The sequence below is a fragment of the Rhizophagus irregularis genome, chromosome 4 (genome assembly GCF_026210795.1).
Source record: "Rhizophagus irregularis chromosome 4, complete sequence".
Lineage (NCBI taxonomy): Eukaryota > Fungi > Glomeromycota > Glomeromycetes > Glomerales > Glomeraceae > Rhizophagus > Rhizophagus irregularis.
The window spans coordinates 2058119-2079331 of NC_089432.1; the positions used below are offsets into that span (position 1 = coordinate 2058119).

The 21213-nt window shown below is 27.7% G+C and overlaps 6 protein-coding genes across 6 annotated transcripts; all 6 read right to left on the bottom strand.

Annotated features, from left to right (window-relative positions):
• Nucleotides 1-658: 658 nt before the first annotated feature.
• On the bottom strand, nt 659-1989 carry OCT59_023803 (uncharacterized protein). Its single transcript, XM_066134973.1, has 3 exons — nt 1448-1989; nt 966-1057; nt 659-864 (listed from the first exon to the last, which is right to left on the bottom strand). Exons 1-2 carry the CDS (start codon nt 1889-1891, stop codon nt 1013-1015), a joined length of 489 nt encoding a protein of 162 aa, XP_065991048.1. The 5' UTR covers nt 1892-1989; the 3' UTR covers nt 659-864; nt 966-1012.
• A 1542-nt stretch (nt 1990-3531) lies between these two features.
• OCT59_023804 (uncharacterized protein) lies at nt 3532-6510 on the bottom strand (the record flags this gene model as incomplete). Its single annotated transcript, XM_025318200.2, has 5 exons — nt 3532-5341; nt 5437-5782; nt 5877-6052; nt 6144-6207; nt 6286-6510. 5 exons carry the CDS (start codon nt 6508-6510, stop codon nt 3738-3740), a joined length of 2415 nt encoding a protein of 804 aa, XP_025176720.2. The 3' UTR covers nt 3532-3737.
• Nucleotides 6511-6792: 282 nt separating this feature from the next.
• Nucleotides 6793-7797, bottom strand: OCT59_023805 (uncharacterized protein; the record flags this gene model as incomplete). The annotated part of the gene is made up of 7 exons (XM_066134974.1): nt 6793-6824; nt 6892-6915; nt 7049-7057; nt 7255-7335; nt 7477-7507; nt 7577-7660; nt 7738-7797. The coding sequence occupies 7 exons, from the start codon at nt 7795-7797 to the stop codon at nt 6793-6795; spliced, it is 321 nt and encodes a 106-aa protein (XP_065991049.1).
• Nucleotides 7798-8735: 938 nt separating this feature from the next.
• OCT59_023806 (uncharacterized protein) lies at nt 8736-10983 on the bottom strand (the record flags this gene model as incomplete). Its single annotated transcript, XM_025326312.2, has 6 exons — nt 8736-8947; nt 9026-9793; nt 9883-10234; nt 10327-10502; nt 10615-10675; nt 10747-10983. 6 exons carry the CDS (start codon nt 10981-10983, stop codon nt 8934-8936), a joined length of 1608 nt encoding a protein of 535 aa, XP_025176718.2. The 3' UTR covers nt 8736-8933.
• Nucleotides 10984-11647: 664 nt separating this feature from the next.
• On the bottom strand, nt 11648-13978 carry OCT59_023807 (uncharacterized protein). Its single transcript, XM_025318198.2, has 5 exons — nt 13713-13978; nt 13575-13638; nt 13226-13401; nt 12800-13142; nt 11648-12713 (listed from the first exon to the last, which is right to left on the bottom strand). Exons 1-5 carry the CDS (start codon nt 13941-13943, stop codon nt 11779-11781), a joined length of 1749 nt encoding a protein of 582 aa, XP_025176717.2. The 5' UTR covers nt 13944-13978; the 3' UTR covers nt 11648-11778.
• Nucleotides 13979-15622: 1644 nt separating this feature from the next.
• OCT59_023808 (uncharacterized protein) lies at nt 15623-17062 on the bottom strand (the record flags this gene model as incomplete). The annotated part of the gene is made up of 1 exon (XM_025318197.2): nt 15623-17062. The coding sequence occupies one exon, from the start codon at nt 17060-17062 to the stop codon at nt 15623-15625; it is 1440 nt and encodes a 479-aa protein (XP_025176716.2).
• Between the last annotated feature and the right edge of the window lie 4151 nt (nt 17063-21213).

Sequence of the window (21213 nt, forward strand, 5' to 3'; positions counted from 1 at the left end):
TGGTGCAGTATCGAAGTGACGATAAGTTATGAGGTACAAGGTTACACATATGCTTAATACATCATTGCGATCTGCAGATCGTTGGGTATTGGTGTGCCGTCGAATGGAAAAATTTCCTGAGGAGAGTTCTTTAATACGTGCGAAATTTCAAATTGTTAAAGAATGGATTGAGATGAAACCCTATGAAGGTAATGAAGTAGATTATGATAGAATCTGATAAAGAAAGTTGAGAAGATTTTCAGATTCCACAAGCTAAGTAATTTTATGCAATACAATTCCTTATTTTATCTACTAATTATAACCTTTTATATATTTTAGAGTACAAGGCAATCATTCCAGATAAAATTGAACTAATGTATGACTAGTGAGTTCAAGCAATTTAATAATGTTAGAGTGTAATCTTTGATTGTGCATACATTCAAACTCAATAAACACTATTTCAATTGTCAACCGCAATAATAGTAAAGCCTTCGGTACATTCTTGTTTATACATCAAATTTTATATTTTTTATTAAAAAAAAGAAAACTTATCGTATCATACTAATTTGATTGGACGGAAATTATTGTGTAACATGTTCAAGAGAACGATAAAAAAAAACTAATAGTATTTCTTTTAAAACAGGAATATAACAGATTTATTTATCTCATATATTAAATCTATAATTTTTTAAATCAGAATTCTTCTTTATTCAACTTCATAATTTTTGTCGATGGTTTACACTCTAATTAAAAAATCTTCTAAATCACTTTTACCCAACTATTTTCTAACGAATATTTTTTTTTTTTTTGTTATTCAAACTTAAGAAAAACCGAAATGGCTTCGGCATAACGTCCTTTGGCGAAATGGCCATCCGATAAAATGAACTGAAATTATATATCGAAGAGCTTATGTTAAGTAAATATATAGACAAAATGTCTAAAACAAACACAAAGTGCAGTTTATAGAATAATTGTCATATAATTACATTTTTTTCTACTGAATTCTAATCTTTTTTGACTCGATTGCACGTGTTCAGTAATTCTGTCGGTTTGCGAGCCGATTCTTTTGAGATTTTTCCTATATAAAAGAAAATAAAAGAAGATGAAGTAAATGGATTATTTACTCAGTAAGCGTAGAAAAATTGAAATGGAAATCATAATAAAAGGTGGACTATTTTATCGTTCAAAAAACAAAGATCAACAAAAATATATATATATAATATAATAGTAATAATAATAATAATAATTGCGTAAGGGGATAAATGTTATTTAAAGATAGGATCACATTAAAAGAAAAATTAGGAGATATCCAGAAAAGTCTTATGCGTATAAAGGAAGGTACATGACCAATACCTCCACAAGAATCTCCAAATAAAACCTAAAATATACAGCCTCCAAGCGAAAGTTTGAGATCAATGAAGTATATTTAATGAATAGATATTAGGGATGAAAAATTATCTATGCTTACTTTCTTTTTCTGCGTCAACAAATTTGTGACCACATCGAGAACTTCAGTAGAAACCGCTGGATCGTCTCTTAGGATGTATAGTGTGTTAAAGAAAAATTGATTTGTTTTTCTCGTATCCTCTGCTGTAGAAGGCCAACAAGAGGAGACCCAATTAGAGAAATCCAAGAGAGACCACTGAGAGGGAGGAAAGAGTCGGAAATAATTTATCTTCCCGTGGGAAAGTGAGAGGTGGTTAGGAAGCTTTTGAACCTCCATAGAGATCATCATGGCAGGTCCACGCTTTAACCCGTATTCTATCAACCTTTCCTCTGTTAAGTTAGGAAAAATAACTCCATCGATTTTTTTTTCACGAAGAACCTGAAAGTCTTCATCATCCAATCGTAGGTCTTTACTTTTCAAAAAGGATATCAATTCCTCAGTGGACCATTTGTACATAGCAGACATTTTAATAATATTCAAAAATATTAAAAATGTTATAACAAGATATAATGGTAGTTCCTAGAAAATCCTAATATTTAAATCAGGAGTAAAATAGACGCGTCAGCAGGTAAAGAGAACATGTTAATTCCTTTTATACGTGTTATAGAAGAAGAAATATTTGGGCATACTGGCTATTTTATTTGATAGCGAAAATTATTAAAAATAGAAACACGTGTACTATTGACAAAATTTAAATATGTTAATCTAAATAGATGTGATACAATACACTATAGGTAAACTGGATGATGTAATAATGGAAGACAGTAAACACAGATTATAAAGAGAATGTTCATTTAAGAAAAATTACATCATTGAAGAGTTGAATTACCGTTGGAGGTAAAAATTCAAGTAAAACGATTCCCGACACATTATTTTTTTAAGTTTATATTACAGTCAGTGCAACCATAATGAAACTGATTTGAAAAAATGTGCATTTAAAGAGGGAGTGCATTTAGGGAGAGAAATTTATATAATGTTTATATACTTCGGACTGAGCAAGAGGATGCATTTAAAGAAAAATATATAATGTGCATTTAGAGAGAGTGCACTTAGAGGGAGTTGACTGTATTACTTTTCTATAGACGTAATATTATTATAATGCTTGTAATAATTAATCTTTTTATTAATATGTAATAATAATTTTTAAAATATATCGTGGTTTATTGTAAAATTAATATTTGAAACTAGGCAAAAAGGCATTTGAATTATAAATAATATGACACAATATATATCGTCGTATGAAATGAAGGAGGAATTGCAAAAGATATAGATAAAGCTGCTTATTGGTATGAACAATCTGTATTATTTTACAATAATTACTTTAAATTTTATTGAGCATATACGTCGTTTTTATTTATGAAATAACAAAAAAGTATAATTAAGAAGGCGGTTCAATTAGTTTAGTTTCCGACCTGGCCAAATTATAAAAATAAATATTGTAAAACATTTATAGTTAAATTATGCACGTATAATGATAAATTCAAATCTTGGTTATAAAGTCAGAGTTAATATAGTAAATGGAAGTTCATAAGATCAGTGAGTTAGTAGATGTGAGAAGAAATTGCAGAAAAGATCAAATATCCACGTACATGGGCTTTTAAAATAAAATAAACATGAATAAAACAGCTATTCTAATAGTTTGATTTTTATCATTTATCATTAGATACTAGTCGGATTTTGAAAGTGCCGTATATGGATACAAGTCTTAAAATGAACTGACCTGCTTTCATGCGTGATATTTGTAAAAATTTTATTTGAATATTTTCGTTTCATCTCCATATTTTCTTTAAAAACTCGTGAATCTTTGTTACATGATGACAAAATCTCAGCCAGCCGAATAATTTTCATGATTTGAAGCTATAAATAATTTTGTTTTAATCGAAACGATTAATATTGAGTCTACGTCTACTAAATAATCGAGACTCGAACTTTTTCCATCAAATTCGGTAATTTGATCGATCAATTCCTAGATTGCAGTTATTGGGTTAATTAATCCCTAAAACAAAGTAGAACATAATGATAAAAGCTTTATTATATCCTTTAAAATAAATTCATACTCGGAGTCGTGGCCAATGTTTTTTTTTTAAATTATTCCTTTTCTTTATTTTTTTTAGTAGATCAATATACTTTTTATTATAACAATTTTGTTCTTATCACGTCTTAATTGTCTTATTAATAAACCTACTCGATGAATAAGTCAATCATATTCATATTAAATTTAAGGAGCATAAGAGAAAAATAAATATTTCTTAGTTACTTAAATTCAAAACAAAAAATTTAAAAAACATAAAAAGTTACTAATTATATAATTTTATTCATTATTAATGTTTCTCTTTTTCCGTTTACTCTTTCTGGAACTCTCCATTTCATCTTGATCATCATCTGATCCTTGCTCATATTTACTAAATATTTGCTCAATATCTTTCTCAATATCATTACCTACACTGCTATCTAGGCGTTTAGCCCTTTTATATAGTTCATACGCCTTTTCTTCATTTACATTCGTTTCAATCCCATGTTGATAATAGTACCCTAATTGTATCATTGCATTTGGGTATTCATTTTCGGCCAACTCATTAAATAATTCAAAGGCTTTCTTAATATCCTTATCGACTCCTTCCCCCGCTCCATACATAGTAGCAAGCATATATTGGGCTGTCCAACTACCTAAATTCGCTGATTTTTGATATAGTTCAAATGCCTTTCTTTTATCAACACTGGTTTCGATTCCATTTAGATAATAATGTGCCAAATAACAAATCGCATCTGGATGTTCACTTTCATCCAATTTTTTAAATAATTCAAAAGCTTTCTTGTTATCTTTACTAACGCCCTCACCTTTATCGTATATACAAGCAAGATTAAATTGAGCTTCATTATATTCATAATCTGCAGCCTCCTCAAATAGTTTCAATGCCTTCTTCTTATTTGAGTTAGTTCCAATTCCATCATGATAGCAAGTCGCTAACATAGTCATTCCAGATATACTTCCTAATTTTTTTGCCTCTCGATATAACTCTAATGCTTTCTGAAGGTCAATATTAGTTCCAGTTCCATATTGATAACAATATCCTAAACGTTCTACTCCGTCTGGGTAATTTTCATAAGCCAATTCTTTATATAATTCGAAAGCGGTGTCAGGATCCTCATCAACGCCATTCCCCTCTAGATAACATTGAGCAAGATTATATTTGGCTATAATAAGGCCTTGTTCTTTAGCTTTTTTATATAACTCGAATGCTTTTTCTTTATCAACGTTAGTTCCAATTCCATAATCATAACAATACCCTAAATTATTTTCACCGGGCGCATTTCCCAAATCTGCAGCCTTTTGATATAATTCAAATGTTTTTTGTTTATTAACATCAACTCCAATTCCATGCTCATAACAATGAGCTAAATAACTCATTCCATATACATTTCCTAAATTTACTGCATCTTGATATAATTCATAAGCTTTTTGTTCATTAATTTCTGTTTCAATTCCTAAATGATTGAATCTACCAAGAATAACTAATGAATTTGAATTATTTTGATTAGCTGAAATAAAATTAAATATTAATCGTGAAGTTATGTTACGTTCATTAAGATATTCAAGAATTTTATGTTTTTCCTCTTCTATTTTCATAGAACTAAGTAGTTCAATTAATTCTTTAATATTATCATCATTAACCTCTATTTCATGTTCTTCTTCGACAGCCATTTCCTCATCATAATTATGGTCTTCATTAACTACATCTTTCTCAATACTTTCTTCAACGTGGTCATTATCAACCACGACATTTTCATGATCATCGATAACCATTTCGTCACAATTTACGTCATTTGCTTCTATAGTTTCATATTCGATTTTCTTAATACTTGAAGTAATTTGACGCATAGTTTGACGATTATCTGGTTCTATGTCCCAACAACCTAAAGAAGAAAAATTCATATTTTAAATAAATTTTTTAGCCAATTAAATCAATTAATCATCTAGTACATGATTGAGTTTAAAATAAAATACTTGCCAGTATAAATATTTATATAATCATCGGGTGTATCACTAACAGGAATTTCTCTACGGCCACTGAAAATTTCCATAGCTAATGCGATATCGTACGGTTCATTATCAAAAGGAGGACGACCGCTGGATATTTCCCACAACAATACACCCACACTATAAACATCACTCTTTTTATTTAATGAATACACTTCAATCTCATTATCCCTATTTCTTTTCCTGGTAAAACTCTTTGGATCAACATAAGGAATCATTCCAATTGATTGAGGATCGGACGCTTCTTCAATTCTTTTAGATAGGCCAAGATTTGCTAATTTAATATTTTTTTGATGTATTAATATGTTATTAGAATGCTATTATTAATTATAATAAAAGAGAATTAATTATAATTACGTAAGATATATGCGTAATATATAAAATAATAAAATAAAATAAATGAACGAATACCAAATTACGGTGTACAATTTCTTCGTCATGTAGGCATGACACAACGTGAACTAATTGAAATGCTAGATCGAATTTGTCATTCCAAGTAAGATTTTTGAAATTTTCCTTCAAATAATTTTTAAGGGTGCCACTATCGGCATATTCCATTACTAAAAAGAAATCTTTTGGATTGTTTTCTTATTAAGAAAAAAGAAAAGATCGGTTAACATTATTTTATTTCATCATGATAACAATTCACGTCATACAAAATATGTAAAAATAATATACCCGTTACAATACCACAAAATCGAATAATATTATTGTGAAAATCTATTTGACGCCGAAGTTGTATCTAAATCGTAAAATATATTAAAAATATGTATATATTTAATTAATTAATTACGTATTATAAATAATTATAAATTATTACCTCATGAACTATTTCTTTAAGTGTGGTTTTGCTGAGATTATAAAAAGATTTCAAAACTAAATGTCCATGAAAGTCATTCCAATTTGCACGGTAAACCTTTCCAAAATTACTGGAACAAATTTCTTGTATGTTACTAAAATTTTTATATTCATATTGTTTAATATTTCTGCTCGCTATTGCATTTTCGATCCAGTTATTCCATTCGTTTGAATTTTCAATTTGCATATTAAAATTATTTATTATAATAACTTGTAACTAAGTGTGTTTTATTGTTAATTGTGTCTTGTAATTAACCGTCGCTGGGAGAACTTTTTTTTTTAAAAAAAAACCAACAAAACAATACTCGCTCAACATTTATATATGCATGTAGTCAGGTGATCAGTCGATCATTTTATTTATAGTAAATAATAAAGAGGCGGTGTTGCAATAATTGCGTTTTTTATGCCACCCGCACCCTAGCCACCTTTCAAAATTGTTCAAATTGACAAGCCACACAACCACATCCGTTCATTCCGTTGGCGGTTGTAAAACATGAATATCTTATGTAATCGTAAAAATTATTTTAGTCCCGAATATTTGAAATATCGAATTTTAAATTATAATTACCGGTTGTATCCGGTTGGTTAAAAGCTTATCAAGGGTATTAAATCGGTAATTACTCAATTAGTGAATGGACATATCAGCGGATTTGTTTCATCACATGTCATTTGCTATAACAAATTTATTATAGAAATGGGAAAACCAAATTCTCTAATTAATTTACTATATTCGGCTGACATGTGATGAGAAAAAATTCATTGCGAAGATCGTTCGTGTATAAAAAAGAACCGAAAAATAAAGGTATAATCCAACGGTCGAAGAAAAATAAAAATTAGTTATTCAACGAGTATATTTTTTCTTTTCTTTTCTTTTTTTGAAATCTAATATTTAAAACCACTGCAATCACGTGGGCGTTACGTTTAGACTAACCACATAAATAACAATTTACAATTGTGTAACTGCAGTGTGTAATGCAAAGTATAAATCTTGATTTTTTACATGATAGGCACGCTTCATACGCGATTGCCGTAATTAAAAAAAAAGCAAAAAAGAAAGAAGCAAAAAAAAAAGTTATGTAGAACAAAGTTAAAGAAAGAAAAAAAGAGAACAAAGGAACGAAAAAAAGAACCCATCTATATGGAACCGAAATACCAAAGCGCCGAAATTGCCGAAGAACCAGGTCCTATCGAGGAAATGAAATTAGCACAAAGTTAAAGAACAAAAAAAGAACGGAACCGAAATGTTAAAGCACCGAAGTTGCCAAAGAGCCAGGACCTAAAAGGAAAGAAGAGTTAGAACGATAGAACAAAGAGCCGAAATGCCGAAGAGCTGGAATCTAAGAGGAAAGAAGAGTTAGAACAATATAACGAACGAAAAAAAAGACAAAAAGAGAAAAAAAATGAAAAAAAGTACCTTGGAACCTTGAAACCGAAATATCAAGCCCGAAGAGCTGGGACCTATTGAGCAAAACATAAAAAACAAAAATAAAATCCCTTGGTAAACTATATAATTTTGCTTTTCTTACTTTTTTTGAGATGTTAAATGAGTTATATTAATTGGAAATTTTTTACATTATAGTTCCCCGTTATCCTTATGTACTTGCATTTGAACCATCTGTTATTGAAGTGCGTCATGTCTGGGAGGAAAGAATAGTCAGAACGAACAAAAAAAAATGAAAAAAAGATGCACCTTAGAACCAAAGAGCCGAAAATTGAAGAGCCAAAATGCCGAAGTGCTTGGACCTAAGAGAAAAAAAAGTTAAAACGAAGTTAAAGAACGAAAAAAGAGAATAAAGGAACGCAAAAACAAGAACCACCTGTATGTGAAACTGAAATGGCAAGGCGCAGGTATTATATATATATAATTAAAATTTTACTTTATATATGTTTTTAAGTTTTAAATATTAACTGTTAACGTAGTTAACAGGTGAATCCTAGTATGTATTTAAAAATTTAACCTGATCTCAATTGCATCGCCTTCTTACAAGAAAACAGTAATTCTTGTATATACCAGTAATTTACTTGGTTTACTACGCGTTTTTCTTCCTGTACTGTATTTTTTTGGCCTAATACTTAAATGTAAGGGTTTGAATTTACATGAATATATTGCACGTGAATATCCCGCATTGACTAATTACATGTGCATTTATGTTTTTTTGCAATCACAGATAAAAAGCTAAAAAAGGAATTAAATTTAAAATTTATTATACTCCTTAATTATCCTATTAACTATATACGGTACAATTATATAAAACACATCTCACAATTAATCTTTTTAGAGATCAACTATTTTCTTAAACATAATCATCATCGTGGCTTCGTTGATCACGTCATAATTACATCAATTAACTTATGATTCGTCCCAATTTTGTGTCGCACTAATTTTTTTTAGTGCTGTCAAAAAAGTGCTGAGCATGATCGAACAGGAGGGTTAAGTAGTGTTTGTGCTACGTCTTTTTTTTTTGTTTACAGAAAGCGCAGAGTGCTGTCAATTTAAACACTATATATATATAATTAATTTAGTAATTCAGTTACTATCAATATATGATCATGATGAATAATACTTAATATATTAAAACTTTATTTAATAAATATGTAAATTAATTATAATTAAAAAAATAAATCTAATAAATAAAAAAAAAAGATGTCAAAATAAAATTGCTAAATTTAATCATTTAACGAATCATCATTATCTTTGATACCTTCTCCGGACTTAATGGATGAATTTGTGAATATCGCCTTATAATGATGATGACGTTTTTTAGATTTTTTATTGTTCTTTTGCACATTCTCATCATAATATCTTCGCTTACGATCAGTTTCTTCAAAAGATTCATCATTTGGAAAAAGTTCTTCTAATTTATTTCTAGCATCTTGATCTCCTTGTTCAGCAGATTTTTTATACCAATAAATTGCTTGATCAATATTTTTTACAATTCCTTCTCCATTTTCATACATAAAAGCAAGATTATTTTGAGCTGTAATAATATTTCCTAAACCTGCAGCTTTTTCATAAAGTGTAAATGCCCTTTTTTTATTAATTTTAGTTCCAATTCCATGTTGATAACAATATCCTAAATTATTTATTCCAAACATATTTTCTAAATGTGCAGCATTTCGATATAATTCAAGCGCTTTTTGTTCATTAATATTTGTTTCAATTCCTAAATAATTAAATTCTCCAAGTAAAACTATAGAATTTGAATTTGAATTATTTTGGTTATTTAATAACCAATTATAAATTTCTTGCGAAGTTATCTTATTATTATTTAAATAATCAATAATACTTAGTTTTTCTTCGTACCCTTTTTTTTTCTTCGTAAGTAAATCAACTATCTCATTAACCACCATGATAAATTTATTTTTTTCTGATGAAATCACTTCATCCAAAATTTGATCTTTTAATGATTTCAATTTCTTAGCAACCTCATTCATATTTGGACGATCATCTGGTTCGCTATTCCAACAATCTAAATATATACATACATTAGTGTATAATTTAATTAATTAGAACATATATATTTTTTATAAATTATAATTTAATTTAGATCATATTTACCAGTATAAATTTTTACATAATTTTTGGATGTTTCAAAAACAGGAATTTCTCTACGACCCATTGAAATTTCTACGGCTAAACCAATATCATATGGTTCATTTTTGAAAGGGGGATGACCGCTGGTTATTTCCCATAGTAACACACCCACACTATAAACATCACTTTTTTCATTTGATAAATACATTTCTATTTGATTGTGTTCATCTCTTTGTCTAATAAAACTCTTTGGATCAATGTAAGGAATCATTCCTGATAATTTTGATCGAAAATTTGACGCTTCTGTAATTCTTTTTGACAGGCCAAGATCTGCTAGTTTGATGGTATTTTGATGAACTAATATATTATTGGAATTCTATTTTTAAATGCAAATACAAACATAAATAATAAGAATTTTGAATCATGATTTCGTTTAGTATAATAATTCAATTATAAAAATGTAATTACCAAATCACGATGTACGATTCCTTCATTATGTAAACATGATATAACATGAACTAATTGAAATGCTAGATTTAATTTATCGTTCCAAGTGAGATTTTCAAAATTTTCTTTTAAATAATTTCGAAGAGTACTACTATCTGCACACTCCATCACCAAATAAAAATCCTTTGAATCGATTCCTTGTTAAAAGAAAAAAAAATTCAATTAGTTAAAGTTGAATAACATAATAACATCATTTTATCATTGTGATCCAATACTTCATCGTAAAATATTATTAAATACTTATAATACCTGCAACGCCATAAAAGCGAATAATGTTCTCATGAAAATCGACTTGATGTTGAAGTTGTATCTATAAATTAGGAACGTTATTGTAAATAATTAATTATGAATGAAATATGTATTATTATATGATAATTTTACCTCATGAACAATTTCTTTAATCGTAACTTTATTTAAATTATAAAAAGATTTTAATGCAAAACGTCCACTGAAATTTTTCCAATTTGCACGAAAAACTTTGCCGAAACTACCGGAACCAATTTCTTGAACGTTGTTAAAATGTTTAAAATCAAAATATTTAATAAGTTTATTATATATAGCTTCTTCAATCCAATTAGTCCACTCATTTGAATCGTCAGTATTATTTATAGTTTGCATTTTGGCTAATGTGAGAAAAAGTTTTTAAAAATTGCAAACAAGCGTTTGTGAAAATTATATGCATAAATCAATGATCACCTCATTATATGTTCGCCTAAATTGGGAATTCATTGTGTGTAAATTTTGATTCGTCTATTCAAACTATTGTTCAGTCATTTTGGGATTAAATGACCGATATTTTTATTATATTGCAAGCGGTATTAGTAGCATTAATTCCTATTGGTCACCACAGTATTCCTAGTGACTGAACTATAACTCAGTTATTGGATGGAGGATATCGGTCTTCGGCCGATATCTCTATTTCCCATCCAATAACTATTTATTATTATTAAAATTCAAAACCAAAAAGGGTCAAAAAAATTATTGTTAGATAAATGAAGGTTTTATGTATTATTTATTTAAAAAAGATGATATTGTTTGTATTACGAAGAAGAAACTATCTGGTTTACACCTTGCCATATAAAATTCTTATTTAGTTTACTTAATTAATTTGATCAAATGATGTTATTTTTGATCAAATGTGTGTACCGGTACCCTTTTTATTTGTATTATGCACTGCCGACGTTGGCACGACAAATAGATCGACTTAATCAAACTATATCTTCATGTTTTGTTTATGATACATGCACGAATCAGACGCAATGGCTCAAAAGCTTATTACTTTAATTTGAACCAACTTGCGTCACCACGCTTACGTAGTATAATCTTTATTTGTAATATTCGTTCATTCTAAAAATAAATTTTCTAAAGATAAATCAAAATTAACTTTTAAATGAAATTTACTAATTTGATTACTTATTTTAAAAGTTGTTTCAACTTCATTTGAGCATCTTGATCTTGTTCTGCAGATTTTTTATACCAATAAATTGCCTTATCTAAATTTTTCTCCGTTCCTTCTCCTTTTTCATACATAAATGCAAGGTTATATTGAGCTACACAATTTTCTAAGTCTGCTGCTTTTTGATAACATTCAAATGCCTTTTCTTTGTCAACATTAGTTCCAATTCCATGTCGATAAGAATGTCCTAAATCATTCATTCCGGACGTATTTCCTAAATTTGCTGCCTCTTGGAGTAATTCAAATGTTCTTTGTTCATCAATTTTAGTTCCAATTTTATAGTAATAACAATCTCCTAAATTTTTCATTCCATATGTATTTCCTAAATTTGCTGCCTTTTCATATAACTTAAATGCCTGTTTTCCGCTAGGACTTACTCCAATTCCATTTTCATAACAATATCCTAAATTATTCATACCAGATATACTTCCTAAATCTGCAGCTCTTTGATATAATTCAAATGCCCTTTTTTTGTTAGGAATTACTCCAATTCCATTTCGATAAAAATAACCTAAATTATTTATTCCAGAAATATTTTCTAAATTTGCAGCTTTTTGATATAATTCAAATGCTCTTGACTCATTAATATCTGTTTCTATTCCTAAATAATTAAATTCTCCAAGTAAAACTATATAATTTGAATTTGAATTATCTTGATTACTTAATAACCAATCATAGAATTCTAATGGAATTATATTATGATTCTTGAGATAATTAAGAATGATCTGTTTTTCATTTTCTTTTTTTTCTTCTATCTTATCAAAAAGAATAACCATTTTATCAACAATCATACTATAATTAGTTTCATTTATAAATTTTTCTTTTGCTGCTTTCAATTTATCGAACACTTCGCTGATAGTTGGACGATCATCCGGCTCACTATTCCAACATTCTAAATAAAAAAAAATATATAATTTTAATAAATCGAAACATAATTTAAAAAATTATAACTTTAAAAAGTTTTTGGATTATATTTACCAGTATAAATTTTTACATATTCTTTAGGTGTATTGGGAACTGGTACTTCCCTATAACCATCCAAAATATCCATAATCAGGCCAATATCATGTGGTTCGTCAGGAAAAGGAGGATGACCGCTTGATATTTCCCACAATAATATACCAATACTGTAAACATCACTTTTTTCATTTAATGAATACATTTGTGATTGACTATCTACTTGTGCAAAACTTTTTGGGTCAGCATAAGGAATCATTCCAACTGATCTAGATTGAGGATCGGACGCTTCTTCAATTCTTTTGGATAAACCAAGATTGGCCAATTTGATGGTATTTTTATGAATTAATACATTATTAGAATGCTATTATTAATTGTAATAAAAGAGAATTAATTATAATTACGTAAGATCTATGCGTAATATATATAAAATAAATGGACCAATACCAAATTACGGTGCACGACCCCTTCGTCATGTAAACATAACACGACGTGAGTTAATTGAAATGCTAGATTAAATTTGTCATCCCAAGTGAGAGTTTCAAAATTTTCCTTCAAATAATTTCTAAGGGTACCACTATCGGCATATTCCATCACTAACGAATAATTTTTCGTATTGTTTTCTGATTAAAAGAAAAAAAATTAACAAAATTTAATTATGTTACACCATGAGTTTGTATATAACCATAATTGGATTTTTTTTTTTTGCAATCCGTTCAGATTAATAATAAAGAGATTTTTTATATTATAATTACAATGTTCCATTTATACTAATTACATTAAATATTTATTATACCTGCTGTAATTCCACAAAAGCGAACAATATTATTATGAAAATCTAATCCACGCTGTAGTTGTATCTATATCATAAGAAAATAATATAGTTAAATAAAACAAGTATGATTTACAGTGAGGTCACATTAAAATATAGTACCTCATGAACAATTTCTTTGGCGGTGATTTTATTAAGATTATAAAACGATTTTAATGCCATGTGATCCTTAAAATTATTCCAATTCGCACAATAGACCTTCCCGAGACTTCCGATACTAATTTCTTTAATATTACGAAAGCGTCCATAATCATAACATTTAATATTCCCTGTAGAAATTGCTTCTTCAATCCAGTTAATGTATTCATTTGAATTATCAATATTAGCTTGCATTATGATATTATTTTCTACTGTAGGAAAAGAAACTCTGAAACGTTATAACTTATGAATTACAGTATATATATTATTGTACGTTAGATCAGACCATAGTTTCCAAATTGGTTATTTGAGCGACGATTTTTGATTAAATGCTTATTTAGGCATTTATTTCTTTCATTTTATGCACGAGCTATAAAAAAAATTTCTGCTCAGAATATTGGTGTGTGACAAATTCTCCCTAGCTCGGTGTGTAATAATTTTGATCCGTCAATAAAGTCCGCTTATCAAATGTTATTAGGCGGAAAGCAAATCATATGAATCATGTGAATCTATAGATAAGAAATGGAAGTATCTATGATAGATAATGCAAAAATTATTTGTACTTACTATTTTGTAAAAGAAAGCAAGAAATAGTAATTTTTGGTTTACAAATATTTATTTATCTTTAGTGAAAAATAAATGGTTATTTTTTATAAAGTCCGTAATAACCGTAGTAATATTTAATTTATATGCGGTAAAAGGTAGAGTACTAATAGTACTTAATGTGTGATACTAAATTTCGGTAAACACAAAAAAAAGTTTAAACAACTGTTAATTACAAAGCACGTAATTTCATTCGTTCACAAACCTCCGGAAAAAAATCAGTATTTTTGCATATTCCTTAAATCGGTAAAGTTATTTTCAAACTAAACCATTAATGGTCATGATTGCTAAAGAAACATAAGATTCTTTCATCATTGAGAGGGCTGAATTCGTTTATTTAGCATCATTAATAAATTCCGTTAGATTGAAACATCAATAGGCGTCTTAAAATATATTTGGTTATATTTCAAAGGTGATTTTGATTTGACTAACCGAATTTGGGTTAAGGAATCCATTTTATTATACTGATTAGTAAGATCATTTTAACAATGAAAATCAATTTTGTTACAACCAATTATATGTCAGGAAACCACAACTTTTTTTTCGATAGGTTATATACTACTTAAAATTTTTTTGATATTAATTAAAAACAAGTAACTTTTTATATATTAAAATATACAGTATATCACATAAAAAGGAACTGGAAATTTTTAATACGTTGAAATATCATATTACAAAAAAAATTTATACATAACTCGCATTCTTCCAAGTTATCATTAAGTCACGTGACTGAATTAGAAGGACGATTTAGTCGCTCGAAGAACAAAGTTATGGATGAAATGACAAAGTTCTTATTATGTTTTTATAATAATATCTTGTTTTTTCTGTTTTCATTGATTCATTATTAGGCCGTTCCAACTTAAAATCTAACAGCTAAATTTTGAAAAACCTTTTATGTATAAATGCTCCTTTAACTTAAATTATGATTTTCTGGAATTTTCTGAAATTTTCCAAATTTTCCCAAAACTTTTCCATTCAAATTTTTCAGAAAGTCTGGGCGTTAAACAAACAATTAAATTCGAACGGCATTACCAAAAAAAAAAAAAAAAATCTCCGAGATGACGAGAAATTAGCTGCGCTATATTTCTCTCATGATCAAATTGTATGTACACAAATTCAAAAAGTTACTTTGACGAATAATCATTCTGTTCTAATATTCAGTACACATATATCTGATATATTATAATAAATTTTTAATTTAATTTTACAGAAAAATTAAAATTACAAAAGATTATAAAGAATTTTATAATTATTTTTATGCCGTAAAAAATTTAAATCCATTCCAGTTTTTCACTTATATTTCCATCAAAACCAATGAAATAATTTTTAATTATTCCTTTCGCTTTATATGGTTCGATTAAATCTTCTAATTGTTGCTTCTCTTTCAAACTCATAGAAGTACATATTTTTAATAACATAGGATTTCTATCTTTCCAATTATCTAAAAATAATTTTATATGATTTAATTCAATTATCTTATTAGAAAAAAATTTAAAATCAAATAAATTAATTGAAGAAGATTTAGCTAACATTACAAATAATTTATCCCAACCAAATAATTGAGAATCAGTAACATCAATAATTAATTCATTTAAAAATTTACAATTAATTAATAAATTATCAAGTTCTGAAATAAGTGAATTGTCATAAAAAACTAATGATAATTTAAGATATCTTAGATTTGGACAATTTTGATAAATAGTTTGAATAAGTCTTTTATCTCCACTAACATTAAAAACAACACAATATATGCTAATTTCAGAAAGATGTATTTTCGTGCTTTCAATTAAATTTGCTAAAACATCAGGTGGAACTCCATGACCCTTTATATTTTTAATAATTTGAAATGATCTAAATTTAGATAATTCACCAAAATTTTTATTGTATGGTAAATCAATTTCAAAACTTAATAAATTTACAAGGTATGAAAGAATCCTTGTATAAGGTAACCAATCCATTCTCAAATATTGGATAGTATCTGCATGTTTAATTAATGATTCTTCAAGAGATTTGTGTAATGATTTATTCATTCTTGTTAAATCGATGAAACTTACGTCATTTAGTTTTTCTTGTACTTCAATTAATTTAATGATTCCAGAAATATTATCAATAATCACATTTTGATTATTAATAATTCTTAATCTTTTGATTGATTTACATGTTCTAGCTAATAATTCTAGAATATTCTGACTGATTTTACAATAAATGGATAATGATTCAATTTCTGAAAAACAATGTTCCACCCCTAGAATATAATGTAATTGATAATTAAAATTTCTTGGAATTGAAAGATGAAGAAATTTTGTATTTCCATTAATAAATAATTTTAATATCTCATTCCTTATTGTTATAGTAGACATAATACTTTTTTGAGAAATGAGAGTTATTATATTTTCTATAAGAAAGAAATTTAAATATTTCCAGAAACTAATATAATTAAATAAAGGTCGTTGACTTGTTTCTGTAATAAGATCATCAATTACTTGTTTTTTCAATAAATTTCTTGATTCTTTTGATAAATGTGAAAATATTACATTAAATAATATTTTTTTTGAATTATTGGTCATAAAATATTGACCAGGATTTCTCCATAAAATTGATACCGCAGTTATACACCAAGTTTTATTAACCAAAAGACATGAATAAATGGATTTTTTATCATTTAAATCTTCCAATATTTGGAAAAGGACGTCTTCGTTGAGATACACCATTTTTTCTTTATTATTTTTTTTTAGAAAAAAAAAAATTAAAAAAATTTGCTATATGTATATATTTATCATATTTCGTGTAACAAATATTACGTTTCATGTTATGGACCACATAGACTGGGTACCGTTGATCTTAATCATGTAAATTAAATACTATTCCACACTTCATCTCTTATTTAGGGTATGAATTACTATGTATGGAGTGTTTTTTTTATCGAGATAAATCATCTTTTATTAATTAAAAATTTAGCACCACATACATATTAGATTCAAATAACTCCGCTTTTTGGATATATTATGTTTATTAAATGTACACTTTACGTATTCTATGATTGTAAATTTATAGTTTTTATTAATGTTTGCGATACAGATCTGCAAAACATGAGATCTGCAAATTAAACATACGCGGGACAGAATCTCATGCGCTATAATATGTCATCATCCTGTATCATGCACAATACAATTAATACAATTTAAATATTTACCAATTAGTGTTACTAGCGGACCGCTTCGATCCGACTTAAAGCTAAAGCCGCCAACCCGCTAAAAAAAACTCGATCGAACTGCATCGATTGAAACTTGAAAGTAAAGTACAAGCGTGAAGCAACCGATAGAGCTAATGGGACAGATCAATCACCAATGGAGTCCGATTAGACTGTGGTTCAACTGATAGTGATTCTTATTTATATATTAACATGTGATTTATTATATGTATTGTTTTGTTACAATAATAGAAATTTTTTTTAATGATTAAGTGATTTAAAAAACGATTATATTAAGATTTATCACCTTATTACACTAAAAAACCAATTTATTAATTAGAACCTTTTTTTTTTTTTTTTTTACGCTATTTTTAAGTTTTACCATCTACCAATCAGCTACATCAACCTCCCATCGAATTAATTTTTTCAAGTCGAACGAACCAAAAGACCATTCAGATCCAGTTTAGTTCGAAATACGTTCAATTAAACAATTTTCTAACATATATTTCGATTTCCAATAAAGACATAACGTCAGTTGCATGGTAAAATATCTAAGACACACTATTATAAATTAAATTTATTTATTTATATGATATATTGAAAATATTCTTTACTTAAAGGCTTGTAAATTGCAATCAGTAAATATTAATCAATAAATAATTATTTAAGTTTATAATAATTATATGCTAATTTCTATAATATAAACCTAAATCAATGTTTAAACAAAGTATTACAAAATTAAAAATTTATTTTAAAAATTCCATATCATTGTTCTGCGGCTTTTATACTTTTTCGAATTTGTCGTGGCGCATCATTTTTTGAAACAAGATTATGCATAATGATCTATTAGGTTAGTGTCAAATTGATAAATCATGGCAATGTACTCTTTATGTGTATTGATATCCCGTGTTGATTTCCGAATTCTTTTTAGATCGTCTTCTAATGATTAATCATTAATGTAATGGGCTTTTCTTTTTCTGGCAATTTCCTTCGCTGCAGTTCTTCGGAATTTTCTGCAGAAGAAGCCATCTTGTGAAAGGTCATCTGTTATATTCAATGTCAGTTTAATAATAATAAAATAATCATACTATATGTTTTCTTCCCAATTTTGTTTCCGGTCGAGCTGTTACAGTACGTTGAAGTCATTAAAATATCTTGTATGAAAGCCAGCTTTACAGAATTAAGATTACGTCACTTTTTTACTAGATCTGTTTAGTTGCCATATTTGGGATTGTCATTATGCTAACAGCTAGCCCAAATAACCCAAAAAGCTACTGTATGGGGATCATCTGATTCACGTATATAAAGTAAACATTTTACACGGAGTTTTTTATTTCTACTTTTTCTCACATCATTGACCATCATCAAAAATGCAAGCTAATACTAACAATTCAAATGAATGGATTAACTGGATTGAAGAAGCTTCTTCAAAAAAACTTATTAGACATTTTGAACATAATCGTTTTTATAACTTTCAAGATGTTTGTGACGGAAGATATGGGAAGGTTTATCGTGCAAATTGGAAAAATTTTCACGAAAGTTTTGCATTAAAAACTTTTTATGATTTTAATGAAATTACAATTAAAGAAATTGTTCATGAAGTACTAAATCATAATAATTATAATGCGTTTATTAATTAAATATATTCAAGTTTCTAATTTATTCTTATAATTTAGATACAACTTCAAAACAAAATCGCTATTAACGAAAATATTATTAGATTTTATGGCATCACGAAAGGTATATTATTTTATTTACTTTGTATATATATAACGGCATTTATATATCATCGATGATTTAATATATTCTAATCGTGAATCTGAATCAATTAATTGTTTTCTTTCTTTTAATAAGAAAATGATTCGAAAAATTATATATTGGTAATGGAATATGCCGATAGTGGTACCCTTCAAAATTATTTGAAAGAAAATTTCGAAAGACTCACTTGGGATGACAAATTAAATTTGGCATTTCAATTATCTTGTGGTGTATCTTGTTTACATGATGAAGAAATTATCCATCATGATTTGGTAATTATTACGATTATCTTATATCATTGTTTGATGATATTTATATCTTACGTAATTATTTATTTATATGTTAATAATAGCATCCTAAAAATATATTGATTCATCAAAATACTCTAAAATTAGCCGATCTTGGTTTGACAAAGAGAATTAATGAAGCATCTAATTTTCAATCATTTGGAACAGTTCCTTATATTGATCCAAAGAGTTTTGTTAGAAGACGAAAAAATGGAAAAAATGAAGATAATCAAACACAAATATATTCGTTAAACGAAAAAAGTGATGTTTACAGTGTGGGTGTGATATTGTGGGAAATATCCAGCGGACGTTCTCCTTTTGTTGATAAAATACCTTATGATATCATTTTGGTAAATGAAATTTTAGGGGGTCTTCGAGAGACTCCTGTTGCAGATACACCCAAAGATTATATAAAAATTTATACTAGTAAATATTCAAACTCAATTATGCATTGTATGATTAAATTGGTTTAATTTACTAATCGATTAAATTGTGCATATTTTTTTAGGTTGTTGGGACATCGAACCAGATAATCGACCAACTATCAATCAAGTTATTTCAGTCATTACGGACATTATAAATATTATTACGAAAAATGATGAAATTTCTAACGATGACGATGTTGAAATGAAAGAGATTTCCGATGATGATAATGTTGAAATAAATGAAATTTCTAATGATGATAATATTGAAATAATTGATGTGAATTATGATATAGGTAATCAAATGGTTGACGTGAATTATGATATGGATTACGAGATGGTTGACGTGAATTATGAAATGGTTGACGAAATGGTTGACGTAAATTATGAGAATGACGTAAATTATGAGAATCATGACATAACTGAGGATATCGAAGACCGTGAAGTAGTGGTTGATGATGATCACGTTGACGAAATAATTGATCGTCTCAGTAATGTAAAAGAAAATGAAGAAAAACAATGTATTCTTGATTATCTCAATAATAATAAGATAACAATACAAAAAATATATGATTTTATATCAAGTAATCAAAATAATTCAAATTCAATTGTTTTACTTGGAAAATTTAATTTTTTAGGAATTGAAACAGAAATTAATGAACAAAAAGCTTATGAATTATATCAAAATGCTGTAAATTTAGATAATAATGTATATGGAATAAATTATTTAGCTCATTGTTATGAGAATGGAATTGGAGTTAGTGAAGATAAGCAAAAGGCGTTTGAGTTATATCAGATGGCTGCAACTCGGGGAAGTGCATCTGGAAAATGTAATTTAGCATATTGTTATGATAACGGAATTGGGACTAGCATTAATAAAAATAAGGCGTTTCAGTTGTATAAAGAGGCTAAGAGAATAGGACATAGTATAGCGCAATATAATCTTGGCATATGTTATGAAGAGGGAAACGGTGTTGATAAAGATCATAATACTGCTTTTGAATTATATAAAGAATTAGCCGAAGACAAATATCCCGATGGAATAGAGCGTTTAGGATATTGTTATCAACATGGAATTGGGACTAGTATTGATGAGAGAAAGGCGTTTGAATCATATCAGGATGCAGAAAGTTTAGGAAGTATATCGGGGATGACCATGTTAGCAACTTGCTTCCATGATGGAATTGGAACTAGAATTAACATGA

What these genes read in the sequence shown, in the direction of transcription:
- OCT59_023803 (XM_066134973.1), bottom strand. Translation starts at nt 1,891, where the DNA reads ATGTCTGCTATGTACAAATGGTCCACTGAGGAATTGATATCCTTTTTG. An exon ending in TGTTGACGCAGAAAAAGAAA is followed by an intron (nt 1,058 to 1,447) that starts GTAAGCATAGAT and finishes TCTTTTATATAG; the next exon opens with GAAAAATCTCAAAAGAATCG.
- OCT59_023807 (XM_025318198.2), bottom strand. Translation starts at nt 13,943, where the DNA reads ATGCAAGCTAATATTGATAATTCAAATGAATACATTAACTGGATTGAA. An exon ending in CCAAAGAAATTGTTCATGAG is followed by an intron (nt 13,639 to 13,712) that starts GTACTATATTTT and finishes CTTATGATATAG; the next exon opens with ATACAACTACAGCGTGGATT. An exon ending in GGGTCGTGCACCGTAATTTG is followed by an intron (nt 13,143 to 13,225) that starts GTATTGGTCCAT and finishes AATTAATAATAG; the next exon opens with CATTCTAATAATGTATTAAT.